Source organism: Plecotus auritus (assembly GCF_963455305.1).
Source record: "Plecotus auritus genome assembly, chromosome: 8".
Classification (NCBI taxonomy): domain Eukaryota; kingdom Metazoa; phylum Chordata; class Mammalia; order Chiroptera; family Vespertilionidae; genus Plecotus; species Plecotus auritus.
The window spans coordinates 40,844,529-40,867,104 of NC_137782.1; the positions used below are offsets into that span (position 1 = coordinate 40,844,529).

Sequence of the window (22,576 nt, forward strand, 5' to 3'; positions counted from 1 at the left end):
ACTTTTTTTGAGCATTTGGCTCTTTGTTTTAGATTTAACAGATATTTGTACTAGTTACCCTGTTTGAAAATGATAACATTTAGCTGCCTCAGAGATTTTTCTCTATAGTGCTTGATATCCTTTGGAAAAACGGGTTGTTAATCTCCATAATTGACATTGATCACACAATATTCTTAATTGCCTTTCAAACCAGTTTTTGTTTTTCTGTTCTTCAAAAATTTTCCTTCACCATATTTATCTAAATGTTATACTTAAAATTAAATGTTAAGAGTTTACATTTTCCTAATGTTGAATGAAGACTTTAACTAAGATGCTTAAAAAACAAAAACAAAAGAACACTAGATAGCATCAAGCAGAGTCCTCTGCATCTACAGCGTCCCTGTCATTAGTTTGTTGCTGGGAGATGTTAAAATGACCTTTCCTTTGTTAGAAAAGAGATCTGTAGTCCTTCCCAGAATCCTCTTGTTAACTGTCTTTTTAACCCAAGTTGGAGGCTGTCTAATGAATGAATGGTGAGCTTTTTTTATGAGCTACACATATTGTTGACATTGTGTCACACGTTGCTTTTTAATTTCTAATGTATTTTTAATTTGCAAAGCATGCATATGCTTTTCAGAACAGTAGAATTTGCCTTTCAGAGCAGTAGAATTGAGTCAGCATTTCTGAGTGCCAATATTGCTTTATGCAAACAAGCCAAGTCAGGCTTAAGAATGCTGTATCATAAGCCTTAGATTAACTGAAACACACATGTGAATTTCTCTTTGAATATTGTTGAAGAAAAGAAGATACTTGAGAAAGGCTCCCCCCCTCTCAAGAACTTGTGTTACCTCTTAGCAAGTGAATTGCCCCAATATAAAAGCATTGGGGGGAAAAGTGAGCCGCAGAGTGAAAAGGCAATCCACAAATAATCACTCTTTTCTGCCTTTGATTGTGTCAGATTTTTTTGGTGTGTGGCAATTGTTTTCTTTTTCGCTTAGAAGAGGTTTATGGTCCAATGTCTGTCAAGTCAGCCCCTGTCTTGAGGTTGCAGTTGTATTTCTCTCTGGAGTTCCTAGAGGTGATGTTATCTTTTGTTCACTCAGCAGTGTGGTGGTTCCTGAGAGCATCTGTCACTTTAGGCATTACAAGATGGATGGGTCTCCAGTGAACTGCTGGTTGAAGCAAATGGTGAAAATAAGAAAAGACAAGGGGCTTCAGGGTCTGCAGAGAGGACAGACAACAAGGAAATACTGTTTGTTAGAAATCAAGAGTAAGCTGAGCAAAAGAGGAAGAGAGAGCAAAGATGGATTATATGCCATTTTATAAGCAACTTGGAAATCAGAGTCTTTTGGTGGCTATCGTGATCTGATGGGGGACATCTGCATCATGGTAAACAGTTCTGTGCTTTGGATTTGCAAAATGGGTCTGGACATTACCAAAACCGTCTGGGAAGAGTGTTGGGAAATTACAAGGATATGGAATGTTTTATGTGAGGGTGTTGATGTTTGGGGAATTAGTAGTCCTTTAAAATGTAAAGACGTAAACATTTATTAATCTTTAAATTTTTCTTTATATTTCATTTTTCTATTTTTTTTCTTCCTCTATTTCTTTCTTGTGAGCAACTGTAGACATTAAGATGTTTGAAAAGTTTTAGCCACTTTCTAGCATCCTTACTGTTTATACTGAAACTTCTTTGACATTTTTTGCAGGGGAATTCTGAAAATTCTATGCCCAGGCCTTAGGGAGGCTGGGGGCAGATTTTAAGTTATTTTAAGCAACTTTCTCTTTAATTTTATGTGCTCTTTGATGAAAGAAAAAAAATCATTGTTATTGATCTGTCAGAACAAGGTGAAGATTTTCTATATTTAGAAATTAATTTTGTTGGCAAAAGTCCAATTTGTAAATCCTGCCTGTGTGAGCAAAGGAACCAGGAAGGAGCTTGATCAGAGAGTAGAAAAAGGGAAGAAGGGCTTGCGGGGGGGTAGGGGGGGTAATGTGGTTGAAAAAAAAATGATTTTGTCAAACTTTTTGGCACTCGTCTATAAAGAAGACTATAGGTTGGAAGGCAAAGAAATTAAGATGATTAGAAGCTTTAAGCTATACAAATGGTAGAGTATCTTCCTTCTCTATGGGTGTAAATAATAGATGAAAGAGTAAGAGTGACAACAAAGGATCAGGTCGTTTAAGAGAATGTGTGCAGCCTGAATAGGGGTCTGTGGCCCAGGGCCAAAGGTCTTAGCTTTGAGTGTAATTAGAAGAAAATACTAAAATGTCATTACTAGCAGGTGAAGTGTGCAGCACGTGGCCAAAAATTAGCAATTTTAGACTCTGAAGCTATTGGAATTGGATTACTGACCTTTTTTAAAAATCATTAAGGTCCTTGTGGAGTCATATAGTTTCATTGGCAGTAATGCAGTTTGACCTTGTTGACCATATGGGGTAATCTTGGGTTTGGATGTAGGTAGCAAAACTACTGACTTACAAAAGGATGTCTATTTGTGTGTGGGTAGATAGGAAATACATGAGTTTGAAAATCTAGGTCTTGCATTTTTATTTGTTCTTTTGCCTGAAGACATTCTTCTAACAGTAAGAGAGGTAAGATAAAGATTTTTTATTTCAAAATCTAAAATGGTGTTTTCTCTTTTCTCTCTTTCAATTTGACATAAAAGGAGAGTAAAATGAAAACATTTTTAAACATAATATCACTTTAAATATTTTAGTGCTATAAAATGCATATTGAAATTAGTGCATTCTTAGGAAGATCTTTTGTTTTCTCTTTAGACACTAACAAAGGAATAGAAGCACTTCTAAGTTATGTATAAAAATCAATGACAAATAGTTTTTATTTCACTTTATGCTTTATGACTATGACCATGCAGTAGTTTATATTGACCATAATCTATCTAGAGAACAGAATAATATGTACACTGTAATTTTCACCCAGTTGTAAAATTATAAATAGTTAGTCTAATTTCTTCTAAGAATACACCACTCTAAAGAGTAGGAAAATAGTAGCTCTTTTTCTTCTGGCAGGCTTTTTTCTTGGAAATTATTAAAGCATTTGTTTTAAAAACTAGAGAATAATTTTAATCAATATCAGCTATGTTTATATTTTTTGTAGTTCTTTGAGGAGGTAAATTTTGAGAAGCATCAGAGAAACTTAAACTTAGAATAAGAAAATTATCTTCCACTAGTTTTATTCCTAAAAATAGAATAAAAGTTTTCAGGCTTTTAGCATTATGGTAACACCTGTCAAAATGCAGTCTTGACAGGTTTATTCATTTTATAGTTAGTGAGGGGAAATCTTAAGAACAACAGAAATTATTTTTGAATATATATCATTATGAATGATTATTTTGGGAGTATTGAAGAAGGAGAAATACCTGTATTTTCCAGTTATGAGTTGTGTAATCTTTTGATAATTCATTTCTCATTGTCATTTCTGTGGAATTGTAAATATTTACACTATTATATTCTGGAATATAATGCATTTGTTAAATAACTCATCTTTATGTATATATTTTTATTTTTTATGTTTTTGCAGGTGCAAAAAAGCTTTAAACAAGTAAAATCTAGGCAACAGGCTCCCTGAAGTATTGACATCCCAACTTAATCATGAACGTGACTCAAAAATGTTAATAAATAAACCAAGGTATTGTACAATTATAATATACCCCCCAAATTTTTTAAGACCAAATTTGTTTTATGAAGTTACAGTTTAAATAAAGCTACAATATTTTGTACTTAAACTGATTAACCAGATATTTCTATGAACTCTCCTTCCATTTCCTCCCCTCTCTGCTTTCCTCTCTCCTTCCCCATCCTCTCCACCAAAAAAGAAAAGGAAAAAAGTATTCAGCAATAAGTTTTTCCCCCTACAACAGCCTCTGTGTTATATTTCCTAAGTATCTAAATTAAGATAATAGAATTCAGTTTTTTATTCCCCTTTGTTGATTCTGGTTCTTTCTTTCAAATTGTCTAATAAGAGATTATTATTATCTAGATTACTATCCTCTGCAGAAAAAAAACCCAACCGTATTAAAATTGGAATCAAACTATCCTGAGATGTATATTTTTAAAATTTTATAAAAGTGTTTTTTCTATTTTTAGAAGGCTTGTAATTTAGAAAAGAAAAAGAGGCGATATTGCCCTTCTTCTCCCTATGTCAAAGAAAATCAAAAGTTAACTTAGCATTAAGCATTTAGGGATACTGTTTTAGCTAACCCTCATCTGACAGGGCATAACCTAAGACTGCCTCTCTCCTTTTGGAAGTTACAATGTGCTTAAATAGCCTGGCATTTTCAAGAGAGGCCAAAGATCTTTTCCTCTTTTATGACCCGTCGTATCCTTTTGAGGCCAGCAAGAACAAGAGGGTCATTGCCACTTCAGCCTGGTCCCTGTTGTTCCCTCATGGTGACCACGCAGATCCTGAAACCTAGTATTGGCTTAACATTTGGGCCTGGAACATCTGGAAAGTGGTCAGAGATGGAGCTGAGGAGACAGAAGAGAGAGAACTGTTGCGTTTTGTTACACCAGGTGCTAGGAGGAAGCAACATTGGCCTTTTTGATATGGGAGGCAAATTCTGTGGACCCTGGAGTTAGGCTTCAACAATTGAAGAGGTCAAAGGACAGCTGAGTGGGGTCAGTGAGACACCATGGGGTGTATTTTGTTACTTAGTAAAAGGAGCAGCCTCCTAAAACCTTAAAGGATTCTCTTGAAAATCTGTGTTGTGAAAAGGTTTTATGAGTCTCACGGCAAAACTCCTGATTTATCTAAGGAATGCTTGCTTTTGTCTAATGGAAGGATAATCCTTACCAAATGTTGGCAACTACTATAAGAGTCAATATAGGTCTGAGAGAATAGTTAGGGTTTGAAGTGTACTATGCTTTCCAAAGTGTTTTTCATTTTCATGTGTTTCACTCAGTGAAGAATTTTACACTGTTGAAATATCACCCTTTTATTTCCTTGGAGCAGAAAGTGGGGAGAGATAGGGATAAAGAATGAGCCTACATTAATTTAAAAATCATTCTAACAAGCTTTTGACTGACCCACAAACAGGATATTACAAACCTTTACAAAACACCAACACTTGTTAATTCTAAAAAGTTATCGTTGAATTTTAATGTTTCTGAATCATAGATTTTTTTAAATTTAGGTGTATTTCATAGAAGTGGGTATCAGTTAGTGAATAACCTTAAACCTTGTGTTTCTTCCTGAATGTGTTTCTTGCTCATTTTGTAGCTTAAGAAGAAAATGCTAGAATTGAAAATAGATAATTTAAAAAGCAAATATAATAAAGAATTTTCTCTTTGAAGGGAAATGAAGAAGGGGGGCGGGGAGAGGATTCTGCATGTTGTAAGAGCTTTCTTTCCCCAGCCCATGACCTCAGTATACCACTTATATGACTGTGGATATCTTTGAAGGGTGTTATCCACTGATAGGTAGTAAGGAGACTGTTAGAGGAATTTGGTAACTGTTCCAATTTTATACACTATATACATGTATATATACATAGAGAGAGCATATATATTACAATATGTGTTAGTAAGAGAAAAAGATAAAATGATGAGAAGTATACAGTAGGATTTGTTTAGCATCTTCTTACTGATTTATAAATTTAAAATATGTGAATTACTTGTATGTGTGATTTTTTTCTATTCTTTTTGATAATTACTCATTTTAAAGCAATCTATACTTCAATGTAAAGCTTAGTATGGAGTGTGTTCAATGTCTCCTTTCTCAAGGTTAAAGTGCCTTTCAACAACTAATTTAGAAACCTAAGTGTAGTGACTGATAATTGCCTAGAGAAAATCCACAGCTGTTTAAGTAGCGTTGAAATAGTGGCAAAACTGACAAATACAATTAGCAATGTTAATAAGAAGATGGAAAGACAGGGGCAGATGACAGTGTGGAAAGATGAAGGCAGAGGGAGTAACAAAATCCACATAAGAACAGAATGTTCAGTTTGCTTTGAATTTCCACTGCTTTTTCTTTTAAGCGAAGTCCCTCTTTTACTACTCTCTGAATTACCAGAATGGGTGTTTTTGTTGTTTTGTTTTTAGCAAGTTAACTAATTCAGATACACTTATTCAGTCCCTAGCACATCTGATTTTGAAAGATGACGGACAGCTGTTAGGCGGTGGTTTCTAAGAAAAAAAATCAGATTTTGCTGATTCTAAGGCACAATTTTAGTTGTGGTGCTTTTAAAAGTCGATTTTAAAGGTATTTCTATTTTACTATAATTACTGTGAGTGGGAATTCCTTTTCCTCTCTTTATACCCTTATAATTCTTATTAGTCATTCAATTACATCGCAAAGGAGACCAAAGCCTTGTTTCTAAATGCAGTGACCCCGTAATACCAAAACAAAACCTGCAGAAGTCTTTAGTATGTTATTACTAATTATATTTACCTGGTTAATGTACATAGCTCACGTTCCAAAAATCTTCTTAGGAAAATTAAATTGGGATAGGTAAATAAGAGAAATTAGATACATACTATATGAAAAATATTTAGTCATCTGTGCCCTTTCCATGTTGCCTTTAAAGCACCCAGTGAGATGTGGAAAATTATTATAGTATCTTTTGAAATTCTTCTCTTCATTGGGGAAATTGGCTTTTGCCTCTGGTGTTTTATGCAGATTTTAATGATTGTTGTGATAAATCCCCAGAAGTTTGTTGTCTGAAACCATAGAGTCTGGGAACTCTCTGAATGTGACAGCCTTGATGGATGTGGTAAACCACACTTTGGAAGCATTTCTCCTTATTTAATGTTTTCTGTTCTGGATTATTGACTCTTCTCCCTGTTGAAAAATTGGTCTCTGGTGACATGGTAGAGGTCACACGTTGCCTATTATTGTTTTGCTTCTTTGATCTTACACAGGGATTGCCTCTGGTAATTATACTAGTTCCAGAGAGTCTTGACGAGATGTGTTTATTTTACAGAAGAATTTCTGGTATTTCAAGGAGGAAGAAAGTAAAGATTTCCAATAGTAACATGTAACTCTTTGTTACAAAGGAAACAAAGCATTGTACTTTATCTTTTAATTATGACAGTTTTTAATAATTATTATTAAATGAGTTGGAATATTACAATAATTAGTTCTATAACAGTTTAAGATACATTGCATATCTATAAATTATTATTGGTAAAAATGGTTAATTATATAATTAAGTTATTAGGTCTGGGTTTTTATTTCAATACCAAAAATACTTTGGCCTCCAGAAATTATCAAGAGATCCATCCACATTTAAATACACAGAACCATTAAAAGAGACTGGAAATTTTATATTTTAATCTGTTTGCATTTTCTAAAGATTTTTAGCAAGGAGGAGGAATAAAAATAAAATAAAACTCTTCTGTTTTGAATGCTTTGTTAGCTTTGTGATTTTTGGAATATGCTTAGGAAGAGATAATATCTCTTCAAGTCCACTTAATGTATAACTGGATAAAACACAAAAAGGCTCAATATTTTTATTTTTTAAAATTTGGTTCCCATTTTTAACAAAATATTTTCCCTCAAGAACTCATAGTCCAGTAGGGGAGTTAGACAAAAACTAGATCCAACTATTAAGAGTGACAAATATCAATTTAAAGAATAAATGAAATGAGAAAAGAGTACAAAAGAGAACTGTGAATATATGCTTGTTTTAATTTTGGATTATGGATTCTACAAGAACTCCCAAGGACCATGTTTGATGTCTTTGTCTAGTAGTCACACATTCTCATTCTCATTAGTGAATATATATATGTATATATATATTTTTTTAATCCTCACCCAAGGATATATTTTTCATTGATTGTAGAGATGAAGGAAGAGGGAGAAAGACAAATACCAATGTGGAAGAGAAATATCAGTTGGTTGTCTCACACACTCGCCTTGACCAGGGATCGAACCCACGACCCTTTAGTGCACAGACCATGCTCAAACCATTGAGTATACCAGCCAGGGCATCATCAGTGAATATTTTAATAGAAAGGGCGTGTAAGCAGTGATGCCTATAGCACATAATTTTCTTACACAGAGTCTTAAGAATCTGCTGGCTATAGAGGACAGTAATGTTTTGTATATATGATTGTAAAATTTTCTAATAAATTATGTAATTCAAATAATCCAAATAATAATACCAAATAGCAGCTTTTGGAACTTTTGATGCTCATTTGTTTCTAGAACAATGCCCCAGAATCTACTGTAGTGTCCAACACATGCAAGAGAAGGAATGTATCTGACTTTTCTTATTCTGCTCAATGTAGCACAATGCTTAAAAAAACAACTTACTCTTCTAACATTTTCTGCACATTTATTTTGTGCAAGGCATCATTCACAAAACTTTCTATGTGTATAAAATCTCATGTAATCACAAAAACCAATGACATTGGTTGTATTACTCCATTTTACAGATGAGAGACTAAACAAATTGCCCAATATGGTACAGGCTGGTGGGTACAGAATTTGAATTAAGGTCATCTGACTCCAGAGTCTATGTGCTTAACCACTTCAATAGTAGAATTTATATAAATGCTGTATGGCTTGGTGGACGATTGTTAAAGTTTGGAAAGTGGGTGACAATATCTGTAGAGAAAAAGAAAACTGACAACTTATACAAAGTTATCTTTTTAGTACTATGCGTGGCACATAGGCAATCAATTGTGCCTTAAAAAACAACAACACTTCAAACCAAAACTACACACACGCAGCACACTTAGACTTTACCATCTTCACTTCCAAATAATGTTTTAGTGGGGAGGGAGGGAAGACATGGGCATTTTAGTCTAAATTTGAACCCTAGTCTCATCGTTTACAAACTAGATAACTTTGGCTTGTTGCAGAAACTAGGTGATTTGCTCTGTCTGCCTGTCCCTCATTCTGAATCTGCTTGTTTCCCTGTGTTTCCATTTACTTGTTCCTTGGTCCTATAAATGAAAGTTAGCTCTAGAGGTTGGACTATAATCATTACACCCATCGGCAAGAATACTTCCAAGGTGGTGTGTGTGTTTCATATTATCTCCCTTGGAGAGGCATACAGCCTCTCATTGCCTCACTTTGAGTGGTGCTAAGCTTGATCAGTGGATTCAGGAGGTGTCAGCCTGATCCCTCCATTATAAAGTTCTCCATCAGCTAATCTAATGGTATCACTTGATATCATTGTCAAAATGAATTTTGCATTAAGGGTTGCAAATTGGTAATTTTATAATTCTGTCATTCTTTCCATGTTTATTATAGTAAGAACTCTTCATTAAAAAAAAAACCCTCTTTCTCAATAATCAGGATTATTTGGTTTCTTTAAGTACAGGAAGAGCAGGATGAATGCTTCACTCTTTCCTTTGTCTTGTAGTAGGTTTCAAATAGGTGCTTTGTTTTTGTTTGTTTTGTTTTCCAAAAGGAGAACTCTCCTTTTCTCCTTGAATATTAAAATTAATTTGTGAGTTTTTACTTTTTAAATATGCTCAGTCCATTGCATTTATTTTCTTTTATGTTGAGTTTCTCTAATGTTGGGCTCATGGGAACACTTCATGTTGACACCTGTGTCTTCTGACATGACCCATTATTCCTTGACAGCTTCTTTGCTTTCAGGAACAAGATGTTCAAGGTTCATCTTTTGTCTTTTCTGTCCCAAATCTGGAATTGGCCATATCTTCCAGGAACTTTGATTCTTTTCAGTGTGAATGATATTAGGAAGTGCTTATTGTTATTGAATTGCCATTGTTTCTTGGACTTTTCAGTAGACAATGCTTGGGAATAAAAATTTGAAACCTTTTAAAAAGTAAATTATTACTTAATATATCTATCCCCATCTACCTGCTCCACAGCCTAACCAGCTGTTAAACCAGGCAACCTAAAGCAGTATCCTCGATGCAGTTCTTTTTCTTTTAGCATGTGCATGATGTTTTTATTGATGGGTTAAGAGAGAGGGAAGGAGAGAGAAAGGAACATGGATTTGTTGTCCACTTATTTACACATACATTGGTTGATTCTTTTTTTTTTAAATATATTTTATTGATTTTATACAGAGAGGAAGGGAGAGGGATAGAGAGTCAGAAACATCGATGAGAGACAAACACCGATCAGCTGCCTCCTGCGCACTCCCTACTGGGTATGTGTCCGCAACCAAGGTACATGCCCTTGACTAGAATCGGACCTGGGACCTTTCAGTCCACAGGCCGACGTTCTATCCACTGAGCCAAACCAGTCAGGGCTACGTTGGTTGATTCTTGTATGTGCTCTGACCTCAGATCGAACCTACAATCTTGGCATATCAGGACAATGCTCTAACAAACTGAGCTACCGGGCCAGGGACCATGAATTTTTTAATTAGTGTTTTTCTTATTCTTTCTTATCACTAACTATAATGATCCTTTCAACAGTACTCTTTGAAAAATATTGTTTATCTCCTCCAGATAGTTGTTATTAAAAGTTAACCTTTACTAATAGCCCAAGTGCAGTACCTTGAAAATATTTGTATTTGGTCAAAAGAGAAACTTGTTGAGAGAGTACAGTTGAGTCAGTACATAACTGGGGGAAATAGTTTGGAATATTATGCTAGAAGGCTCTGTAGTAGAAATTCCAACTCTTAATGAGAGGTTCTCATTCCAAGCACTGGAATGAATTTTATTTTCCCTGGAATCCTGAAGAACCAGAAAGGGGTGGAGGGGATATTCACTTTGCAAATTCACTTGTTCTTACCATCTTTTTAAATAAGAAGTCTATTTTTCAAAACTACAAGATAAACGAACAAGCAAAATAGAAACATACTCATAGAGAACAGACTGACAGCTTCCAAAGGTGAGGGGGTTTGTGGAACTGGGTGAAAAAGGTGAAGGGATTAAGAAAAAACCAAAAACAAAACTCATATACACAGACAACAGTATGGCCAGAGGGAAACGGGGGTGGGGGAGGGTAGAGAAGAGTCAAGTATAGGGGGATAAATGGTGATGGAAGGAGGCTTGGCTTGAGGTGATAAACATGCAGTATAGTATACAACTGACATGTTATAGAATTGTACACCTGAAACCTATATAATTTTATTAATGTTACCTCAACAAATTGAATAAAAAATAATAAAATAAAGAACAGCAAAAACAAAAACAACTACATGTTCAACGATAGCATTGAATTGTCAATGAGAAGGATCAGAACTTCATACTAAGCACTAAAGAAGTCTAGGGTCAGTTCTATAATTCTTCACATTATCATTACCATTTTTAACAAAGCCCAGTTATGCTTTCATTTGGAATAAAGTTGGTCAGTGTCTTTCACTCTACCAAGTCTCTTCATGGTTACTTCTCTTTGTCTTTATCTGAGTATTGCTGATGCTCTTGAGGGATTATGTATGTCTTATGAGTCCTCACCACTGGATCTTGGCTTTCTCTCCTGCTGAGCCCAGATGCATACTCACTTTCCTTCTCAACCAGTCCTCCAGGGACTTCCTCTAGGGAGTCAATCAGAGTTGGAATTCCAGATAAAATTTAATATATATATCTCTCTCACTTTGTTGGGAAAAGTAGGACTAAGATATTCGCAAAATTGCCTTTCTTGAAATGAGGATTTACCCAAGTTGAGCCTATGTAGTACTCTACGAGTGCAGGATTTGTCATCACATGACTAGATATCACCCTTACCAGTTGGGTGATAGTGGGCAAGTCACTTGGCTTCTCCAAGCTTCAGTTTTTTAATCTATGAAGTGGGAAGAGGTCATACATACTTCAGAACACTGAAAATTAAATAATCTTTATAAAGTACTTAGTATACTGCCTAGCCCAATAGTTCTCAAACTTTTCATCTCAGAACCTTTTTATACTCTAAAAAATTGAGTTTTATTTATGTAGATTATATTTATTAGAAATTAAAACTAAGAAATTATAAAATATTTTTAATTAAAAAATAGTAACCCAGTATGTATCAACATAAATAATAAATTTTATGAAAAATAACTATTTCTTTTTTTAAAAGTTAATGAGAAGAGTAGTCTATCTGCATTTAATCTGTTGCAATGTCACACATCATACAGCCTCCAAAAATTTACACATACAAGAGAATGAGAGTGAAAAAGGAAAGTAATATCTAAGTAATAGTTTGAAAAGAGTTTTGACCTCATGAACCTCAAAAAGGGTCTCAGAACCTTAGACCTTACTTTGAGAATTGTAACCAATCATACACGAAAAATTGTAATTATTATTTATATACATGGAAAATTTCATAACTAGCAAATTCTATACAAGTATTAGTGATGAGAATTAAAGACCCATTACTTCAGAACTTCTTACTATCAACTCCTGAAGAGTCTCAAATAAGATTGTGATTCAGATGGAGCAAAAGACACAACAATGTTTTTCAAATAAATGCTGGTAATGCATAAATGAGACCTCTGAGTTTAAAAGGCTCAAATCTTTCAGAAATTTGTCCATTGAATATATCATCCTAAAGCTTTCATTTTTTTCCTTCATTGAAAAATCTTTCCCCCTAGGGTAGTAAGATCTTAGCAGAGAAAGAAATAGAGATTTACTCTGAACCATTGATAGAGTTGGTGTAGGGTTATGGTAGCCCACCAGTTTTAAGGTGGAGGTGTGGCCTAGTTGTCACCAGGTTGGGCTTCACAATTGACAGGTCAATCTTGATTTACTGGTTGGAGAACTTGACGTAAGGCATTATTACTGCTTGATTCTCGATACAAGATCCTTTAAAGTGGCTTTTGAAATGTGTTTGGACTGTAAAAACAAAAGGCAATGTGACCTGATAATATATACTTTAAACAAATTGCCGTAACAAGAAATATATGTATAGTTCATATAGTTCATATGGTAAGATATATGAATATAGTTTATATCAGCTATATGTGTACTCTGCCAACATATGGTCCTCTAACTATATAAATTTTCTCCTTTTTTCCTCTTTTTTTTGGGGGGGGGGTGTGGTTGGATGGTGGTGTAGGCCATGGGGAATTCATATGCTGGGCAACTGAAATCTGCTCGATTTGAGGAAGCTCTCCACAATTCCATAGAAGCCTCTCTGAGATGTAGTAGTGTGGTACCACGGCCAATTTTTTCCCAGCTCTACTTGGACCCTGACCAACATCCATTCTCACCTGCAGGTAAGTTTCTCAATCGCATACATTCCTAGACTCCTTTTAAAAGAAGTGGGCCTTCCAAATTGGGGGCCTCTGAAATAAACTGGTTAATTGTTAGAAAATGCTAGTCTACCTGTCTTCAGACATCTTTCAGAACTATGTATTTTTGTTTGATTATCTTTACTCAACATCTTTTTATTAATTAGCTATGATTTATTTGCTTACCAGATGTAAAACCCAAAGTGGAGGATCTGGATAAAGACTTGGTACACCGCTACACTCAAAATGGAAGCCTGGATTTTTCTAACAATCTAACAGTTAATGAAATGGAAGATGATGAAGATGATGAAGAAATGTCTGATTCAAGTAGCCCACCAATTCCCTATTCACAAAAACCTGCCCCAGAAGGGTCTTGCACTACAGATGGTGGGTTTCAGTTTTTTTCCTTCTTTAATCCTTCTAATATTGCCTGACTAGTTTTCAATCATTAGATGTGGTGCTCAAGGCTAGAAACCAATAATTACAGAAAGGAATGAAGAATAATTATGCTCTTACATTATCTCTTATGACTTCATAGCAGGTGTTATAAGAAAGGCAAGTATTATCACCCCATCTTATCGATGAAGAGACTAAGATTCACAGCAGTTGATGACTTTTTGAGATGGTATGTGACAATGGCAGACTCGGGTCACGTTTTTCTAGTACTACAGGTACTTCCTGCAAGAATGGTACTACTTTCGGAAGTTTTTTAGTGTTTTCTTTTCCTAGTTCTTTCTTTTCTACCCACAAAATAATAACAGAGATATCAGATGATTTATATTTACCTTTTCCATTTATTTTGAACACTCATCCAGTATATTGTTATCTATAGAAGAGAAAAATGTATTTTGTCAACCACCTCTTCTACCACACTCTAAAAAAGAAAATCCTAGTCCTAATATAAAACATTTTCAGGACTTCATGGTTTTGGTGATGTCACAATTTAATCTATACCCTATTTTCTCCATTTTGTGATATACAATGCTGTTTTCTGATCTTCCTACCCTAATTAGTATGTGGGTTCTACTTTATACATATTAGCCAAAATATAACTTTTATATCCATACTGATTTGGACCAGGGGTAATTCTAAATCGTGAAAATCTTAGGGGTGGAAGGGAGGAGAAGAGAAGGAGGGGGTAAAATTTGAGGACAGTCCCTCTATAAAGCTTGAAGTACAAATAATTTGTATAAACTAGATTCAAATATGCCATGCCAGATGAATGAGTCTGCACTGTTTGGAAGTTTTATTTTCTCCTTGATTTCTCTCTCTCTCTATCTCTTCCTCTCCCGCTCCCTTTCTTCCCCCTCCCTCCATCCTTCCCTCTTATCTGATAAACTACCTAGGGGATTTGGAAACCTGAATAATCTTCCTTGTAGCTTATCTAGCCTGCTTCACCACAGGTGGTCTCTAGCAAATAAATACTACTGCTCTTGGAGTTGGGCCTGCTTCTGGCACATCTTTCCTTATGTATTGGCTTCCACATGATTCTTTTGCTGAGACTGAATATATTATCATACATATCGATTTACTCATTGATGTATTACAGGCCTTTAAACCTGTAGAGGTGTGGGAGGGGACTGGCATTTGGTTTCCACTTACCTGTTTTATAGCCATTTTCATGCCTTTTATTTAATTGATGAGTCAACTCATATTTATCAAGTAATAGCTAGAGGTGAAAATAGTGCTTAAAATATTGTTGGATTAACATCAAGAACCTTGTTCTATCTAAGAATTAAATAGAACCAGAGTAAAAGCTTTAGGGGATCATTGTGAAATATCAAATTTTATACCAAAAATGGGGGAAGGGTTCCCCTTTTTTTCCTGTGCCCTAGGTGTGTTTTTAGACTGCCTTTGAGGTATCTGGCTCCATTGATATTAGATATAAACAGGTATGGAAAGCTGTTTATGACTCACCAAGATATAAACTCAATGATTTAGCAGATAGCAAGTGATTCTGTGAAGCATAAGGGAAGAGTAATAGTTATTTTTAAAGAGAATAGTTATTTTAAAGAGGATAGTTATCTTAGAGACACGTTTTTTTCTAACAAAAAAGAACTATTTCATCTAAGCACAAGATTCATATTCTAAGACAACCCCAAAATACTAGCTACACTTAGATTCCATCAGCTACTTTGGTTTCTTATAATTAATTAACGTCCATTATTTGTTTTCCCCATTTAATTCACCTGAGGGTGACGTGGTCATTAAACACAAAAGGCATCGTTTATAATTTGATAATTTATAGTTCATCCATGGCTCTTTCAATTTGACTCATTCTAAGGTAGTTCTAAGAGTCTTCTCACTCAGAACCCTGAAATGTTCCTTATAAAAATGTCAGTAAAATAGGGCAATGTAATGCTGGACTTGCTTCAGTGGACCACCTTCCTGTCATGGGAAATCCTGTATTTACCTAAGGCTTAAAGGAAGCTGAAGCTATTTTTAGAGGCAATTTAGATAAGCAGATACTTCACACCTGATGGGCTTCTGGGGGGTTACCATTCAGATGTAAATTTTGGTTGCTAATTTCTTATGTAAATTATTGGAATAGAGTAGTTTCCTACCCTGCTGGGAGGCAGTTGAGTGTCTAAAAGGGTGAAGAGCAACCAAATTTTAGGCCTCCAAATACTGCCTTGATTACTTTAGTTTGTATTTACAGCTGTTTCAGTAAACTTTTCCCTCCCCCCATTTAGATTACTCTGTAACCTTCAAATTGGAGATAATTGGAGAATGCAAATTGGGTTCTGTGAAGTGAAAACCTTGGCTATTTTCTTAAGGAAGTGCAGATGAGGTTTATAAAGAGGAGCCCTCTACTATTTTTTTAAATTAATTTGCTGCAAGAGTCTTGGTTTTAGACAATATTTTACTTTTATTCTCAGAAAATGAAACTATTTAGAGGCACATTTGTCAAATAAATTGTAATTTGTATGCCCACCTCAATGATAGCTTATCTTTCTTGCCTATGCTTTCTCCAGGAGCCTCTAAAAGAAACATTAGATCTTTCTTTCGGGATTAGTTCAGAGATGATTCAAAATTATCCTACAGGGAGTAGTAAGGTTTCTTTCATTTTGTTTGAGATTTTAATTGAACTTTAATATTGATCTTTATTAGGTTAATAATCTAATACATCTCTAACAGTGGGAAAATAGAACCACCTGTTACACCAGATATTTGAATACCTGAGGGTTTGATAATCATTTGTTGGAGAATGTTTTAACTGATACTCTTGAGGTTCCGTATAGCTCTGATGGTCTAAAAAGGCTTGTAATAATCTGCAGATTGGTACAAATTAGTACAGGCTTATGGTTCTATCTAGTCCACTCTTCCTAATATAGAGTGAATCAAGGCTGTAGATGGCTATATTACTACTGAGTGACAGAGACATTTCCCCAAGCATTCTGTTGGCCATCAATAGGCAATCGTGCCAGGCTGGTGTGGATCAGTAATTAAGCGTCAACCTATGAACCAGGAGGTCAAGGTTCAATTCCCAGTCAGGGCATATGCCTGGGTTGCAGGCTAGATCCCCAGTGTGGGCCTATCCCCAGTGTGGGCCGTACAGGAGGCAGCCGATCAATGGTTCACTCTCATCATTGATGTTTCTATCTCCCCCGTCCCCTCCTCTCTGAAATCAATAAAAATTTAATTTTAAAAAATAGACAGTTGTGATCCTCTCATCAGTGAATTTGGGAATATATTACTTTTTGGAGCAAATTATAATAAAGGTGATACTTCTTAGGGGAAATGTGTTTCTAGGTTTATTGTCTACATGTAAATTAATAAATCTTTTGATTAAAAATTTAGTGTTCCTTTTAGGACTGTAAAATCCCTCCAGATTTAGTATTTTAGAATTTGGTGGAAAAGACTGTGTTCACCCCTCATAGTTTTAGCTCTGGATTATAACTATTCTTAGTTTTTCTTTAGCTAAGTTAAATAGTACACTTTTTATCTGTTTCCACATGGTAAACTTCCCATGTCTTATATCACTAAACTTTACTGGACTCATATGTAACCTTGGGCAAGTTCCCTAACCTTTTTGAGCTTCCATTTCTCCATCTATGAAAAGGAGGTAGTAGTACCTACCTACAGTTGTTGAGAGGATTAAATAACATAATTTAAATAGTGGTTAGCACTATACCTGACTTACGTTAAGTGCTCCATAAATTTTAGCTGCCATCAATATCATGATAATATCACCATCATTATTATCAATTTCCAATTTCCAGGGTTTAAAATAAACAGTGAGTCCTGTCCCTTATTGGGAGTGGGGGCAGCAGAATTTTTTTTCAAGGGGTTTATGTATTCTTAGCCTCCAAAAATGTTTGTAAATTGAATAACTAATATGACTGAATATAAAAATGACTATTTTTCAAACAAATATAGATGATATTGTGAATGATAAAAAAACAGATTCATTGAAAATTATTAAAGAATTCACAAAAACTTTTAAAAATATATCTTTATTGATTCAGAGAGGAAGGGAAGAGGGAGAGAAAGATTGAAACATCAATGATGAGAGAGATCATTGATTGGCTGCCTCCTGCACACCCCCTACTGGGGACCAAGCCCGAAACCCAGGCATGTGACCTTGACCGGAATTGAACCTGGCACCCTTCAGTCTGCAGGCCGATGCTCTATCTACTGACCCGAACCAGCTAGGGCACACAAAAACATTTTGATACTATTTTTCTCAATTCCAAACAAGTTAAAATTGAATTTTTTTAATGTTTAAAAGGGTATCTACAAGCTTGAGATAGTGGAACCCCATTGTCCTTATCAATTTAGTCTTTCTTCTGTTGACTTTTTTCAGTTTTATTATGTCTGCTTTTGTGGTTTGATGATCCAGACCATATATAGTGCACCACAGCTTCATATAAAATTTGGATGTTATTTTCTTTTCATTTCTCATATACTAACTGATGGCATCCAATTGTTTGTTGGCATTTGGTTAACATAATATTAATTGATGCTGGAAGAATTTAGCATGGTTCTTCTCCACTTTATATTGGGCAGTGATGATAGAGGTCACCTCAGGTTTGTGTGTAAAGAATCCATTCTCGCCCTGACCGGTTTGGCTCAGTGGATAGAGCGTCGGCCTGCGGACTGAAGGGTCCCGGGTTCGATTCCGGTCAAGGGCATGTACCTGGGTTGCGGGCACATCCCCAGTGGGGGGCGTGCAGGAGGCAGCTGATCGATGTCTCTCTCATCGATGTTTCTAACTTTCTATCCCTCTCTCTTCCTCTCTATAAAAAATCAATAAAATATATTTAAAAAAAAAAAAAAAAAAAAAAAAAAAAAAAAAAGAATCTATTCTCCCTCTCCTATAGCTCCCTTAAATAGCACTTATCATACTTTCATTCAGCCTAATTTGGTTGCAGGTGACAGAAACCCAACTCAGACTAGCTTAGGTAGAATGAAGAGGTTATTGGAAGAATTCCAAAGCAAAAGGTGTCATGACCAAACCATGGGAAAGGCAGATACAGCTGAGCTTCAGGGATCCAAACTCTGCCAGAACATCCCCCCACCACCACACCCCCACCCTATCCCTCCTATCTTTGCTGACAGACTTCTCTCACAGGGCAAGGAACAGAGTTGCACAGAGCTAACCAAGCCATGCTCTCTCTGGTTCCATGTTCAGAATTCTTAAGGAAAATGCTTTGATTGGCCTGGTGTATGTCAAGTGCCCATCCTGGGACTGATCAAGTATGTCTAGAAACGTGGGATGTTCCAGTGGCCCAGCTTGGGTCAGGTGCCAGCTCCAGATTAATCTGGAATGTCACAACTCTTCAGGGGAATCACATGATTAGAGTGCAGGGAGGATCATCTCCCTGAAGACTTGCACATCAGTGATCTGTAGCAGAAAATAGCAGTCCTCCTTAATATTGCTTTGTGATTGTCAGTTCCTTATACAGTCTTCCAATTAACTGTAATATGAGTTCTTTGTTTTTTAATCCTCACCCGAGGATATTTTTCCATTAATTTTTAGAGAGAGTGGAAAAGAGAGGAAAAGTCAGAAATATTGATGTGAGGTAAACACATCAGTTGGTTGCCTCTGCGTACCCTAACTAGGGCCCCGGGCTGGGGAGGAGCCTGCAACTGAGATATGTGCCCTTGACTGGAATCGAACCCGGGACCCTTCAGTCTGCAGGCCGGCGCTTTATCCTCTGAGCCAAACCGGCTAGGGCTATAATGAGTTCTTAGAGGAAGATATCTATATCCCCAGGCCTAGTACAACATCAGTTGCAAATGATTTTTAATAAATTATGAACTAATGAATTACTATAATATGTTATCTTGTCATATTTTGTCATTTCATGTCATAACTAGTGAAAATAACCTAACAGTTCTGAGTTCTAGTCCTGGCCAATTCGTTTATGAGTCCCCAAACTCGGAGCTTCAGTCTCCTCTATGTGAAATGGAGAGCATCTCTGTTCTTTGATTGTTCCTTTGAAAAAGTGAATTTGCATTGAAAGTTAAAATATTATATTATGTGCATATAAAAAATACATATGTTTTTTTCAAAGTTTGCTGTATCTTTATCATATCCTTACTTAGGGAAAAAAAATATGAAAGTTGTCAATGTTGGCTGCACCAGTCAGAATATCTCCTAGTGTCTTTTCATCTCTATTGAGAGGGGCACATATAATAGATTTGTCTTCTCATTGGAGTACACAGACTTTAAATTATGTCTTAATAGTGATTCCCACAGGTAAACTTTACCCTCCAAATGGGTTACAAATCATTTTAACCTCCCTAAACATTTCTCTGTCTTTTTTCTGGTTTTTAGGTTTTTGTCAAGCGGGAAAGGATTTGCGTTTGGTATCTCTGTGTATGGAACAAATCGACATCCCAGCAGGATTCCTTCTGGTGGGGGCAAAGTCTCCCAATCTTCCTGAACACATCCTAGTGTGTGCTGTAGACAAACGATTTCTACCGGATGATCATGGGAAAAATGCACTTTTAGGTGAGTATTTCACGCCTATAAAATTCCTTCCAAGATGGAGTTAAAATACAAGTTTATTTTAAATTATCACTGAATTTTTTAAAATTGCAGAATTAGTTGAGGAATATGGAGTTTGGCAAAAGTAGGTTTATAGTTGTGAGTATGCAAAACACAGTTTATTCTTGTATTATTACTTATTATATTATTTTCCATCTGAGCAAATGTAAACTTACTTTTACCCCACCCTATATAGTTTAGTGCAAGTATGAAACATTTTTCCTACTAACTTCTTAAAAGTTTTTATTTTTTATTTTTTATTCATTCTCAAAACACCTGATGTCAGGTCCTCCCAATTATTCAGCTGTGGATTATCTACTTTGTAACTTACTTGTAGTTTTTCCATACCACCCATTATTTATAACTACCCTTGGTTGATGTGATTCTCATTTTATGTTTAGCATTAGTTCATCCAACATAACTAGGAAAAAATATATCCTATATAATAAAACCCTAATATGCAAATCAACCAAATGGTGGAATGACCGGTGGAACTATTGGTCGCTATGATGGACACTGACCACCAGGGGGCAGACACCCAACACAGGAGCCAGAAGCTGGGCTCACAGCTGGCAAGCACAGTGGCGGTGGCAAGAGCCTCTCCCACCTCCGCTGCAGGAGGGTGGTAAGGAGCAAGGGGTCCCGGACTTGAGAGGGCACAGGCCGGGCTGAGGGACCAGCAGACATCCCCTGAGGGGTCCTGGACTGTGAGAGGGCACAGGCCGGGCTGAGGGACCCCACAATTGTATGAATTTTGTGCACCGGGCCTCTAGTATATATATAAAATAATGCATACCTTTATCTCAGAATTGTTTTGCTTTCTGATATGTTGTGCTTTACATCCATGCGACTATTTAGTAACTACCAAATTGTACTTCTTAATCCCTTCACCTTTTTTACTCAGCCCTACAACAACCACCCCTCTGCCCCGCTCCCACCCCAATCTGGCAAACCCTTAGTTTGTTCTCTGTATTTATCAGTCTGTTTCTGTTTTATTTGTTTACTTTGTTCTTTAGATTCCACATATAAGTAAAATCATATGGTATTTGTCTTTCTCTGTCTGACTTGTTTCACTTAGCACAATACCCTCTAGGTCCATCCATGCTGTCACAAACGGTAAGATTTCAGTCTTTTTTATGGCCAAGTGATACTCCATTGGATATATATACCCACATCTTTTTTATCCAATCTGTTGATGAGTGCTTGGGTTGCTTCCATATCTTGGCTATTGTAAATAATGCTGCAGTAAACATAGAAGTGCACATATCTTTTTAAATTAGTGTTTTGGATTTCTTCAGATATTTACTCAGAAGTGGAATTGCTGGGTCATACGGAAATGCCATTTTATTGTGTAGTTTATTTTTTGTTATTTTTTTACTTTGATTGTTTACGTTATTACAGATGTTCCCCATTCCCCTTTTGCTCCTTACACCTAGACCCTGCCCTTTTCTCCCTCTGGCCCTAACCACATTTTTGTCTGTGTTCATGGGCTATGTATATATGTTCTTTGACTATTTTCTTCACCTTTCATCCTGTCTGCCCCACCCACCTCCCTTCATTAATTTGTCAGACTGTACCATGTATCCATGACTCTGGTTCTATTTTGTTCATTAGATTCCACATGTAAGTGAGATCATATGGTATTTGTCTTTCTCTGACTGGCTTATTTCGCTTAGCATTATAATCTCCAGGTCCATGCATGCTGTCGCAAAACCTAAGAGTCCCTTTTTATAGCCACATAGTATTCCATTGTGTAAATGTACCACAGCTTTTTTATCCACTCATCTATCGATGAGTACTTGGGCTATTTCCAGATTTTGTCTATTGTAAATAGCTCTGCTATGAACACAGGGGTGCATATGTTTTTTTCTGATATATATTCTTAGAATATATTCCCAGAAGTGGGACTACTGGGTCAAAAGGCAGTTTTATTTTTAATTTTTTGAGGAAACTCTATACTGTTTTCCACAGTGGCTGCACACCAGTATACATTCCTACCAACAGTGCACTAGGCTTCCTTTTTCTGTACATCTTCTCCAGCACTTGTTTGTTGATTTACTGATGGTAGCCATTCTGGCAGATGTGAGGTGATATGTCATTGTAGTTTTAATTAGCATCGCTTTGATGATTAGTGATGTTGAGCATTTTTTTTATGTCTATTGGCTATCTGTATGTCCTCTTTGAAAGGTCCTTAGTTCATTTTTTAATTGGATTGTTTGTCTTCCTGGTGTTGCGTTGTATATGTTCTTCATATGTTTTGGAAATTAAACCCTTATCAGATGTATCATTGGCGAATATGTTCTCCCATACAGTGAATTCCCTTTTCACTTTCATGATGGTTTCTTTTGTTGTGCAGAAGCTTTTTAGTTTGATGTGGTTCCATTTGTTTATTTTTTCCTTCGTTTCCCTTGCCTAGGTGATACATCAGCAAAAATACTGCTATGAGAGATGTCTGAGATTTTTGAGATTTTACTGCCTATATCTTCTTCTAGGGTTT

At 35.9% G+C, this 22,576-nt stretch overlaps 1 protein-coding gene across 1 annotated transcript in view; it reads left to right on the forward strand.

Moving 5' to 3' along the window:
* Nucleotides 1-22,576, forward strand: part of GREB1L (GREB1 like retinoic acid receptor coactivator) — a 130,826-nt gene that overhangs the window by 10,477 nt on the left and 97,773 nt on the right. The window contains 3 exon segments of the mRNA XM_080685072.1: nucleotides 12,908-13,067; nucleotides 13,272-13,469; nucleotides 19,867-20,043. Coding sequence (XP_080541198.1) covers nucleotides 12,911-13,067; nucleotides 13,272-13,469; nucleotides 19,867-20,043 — 532 coding nt within the window. The 5' untranslated portion in view covers nucleotides 12,908-12,910.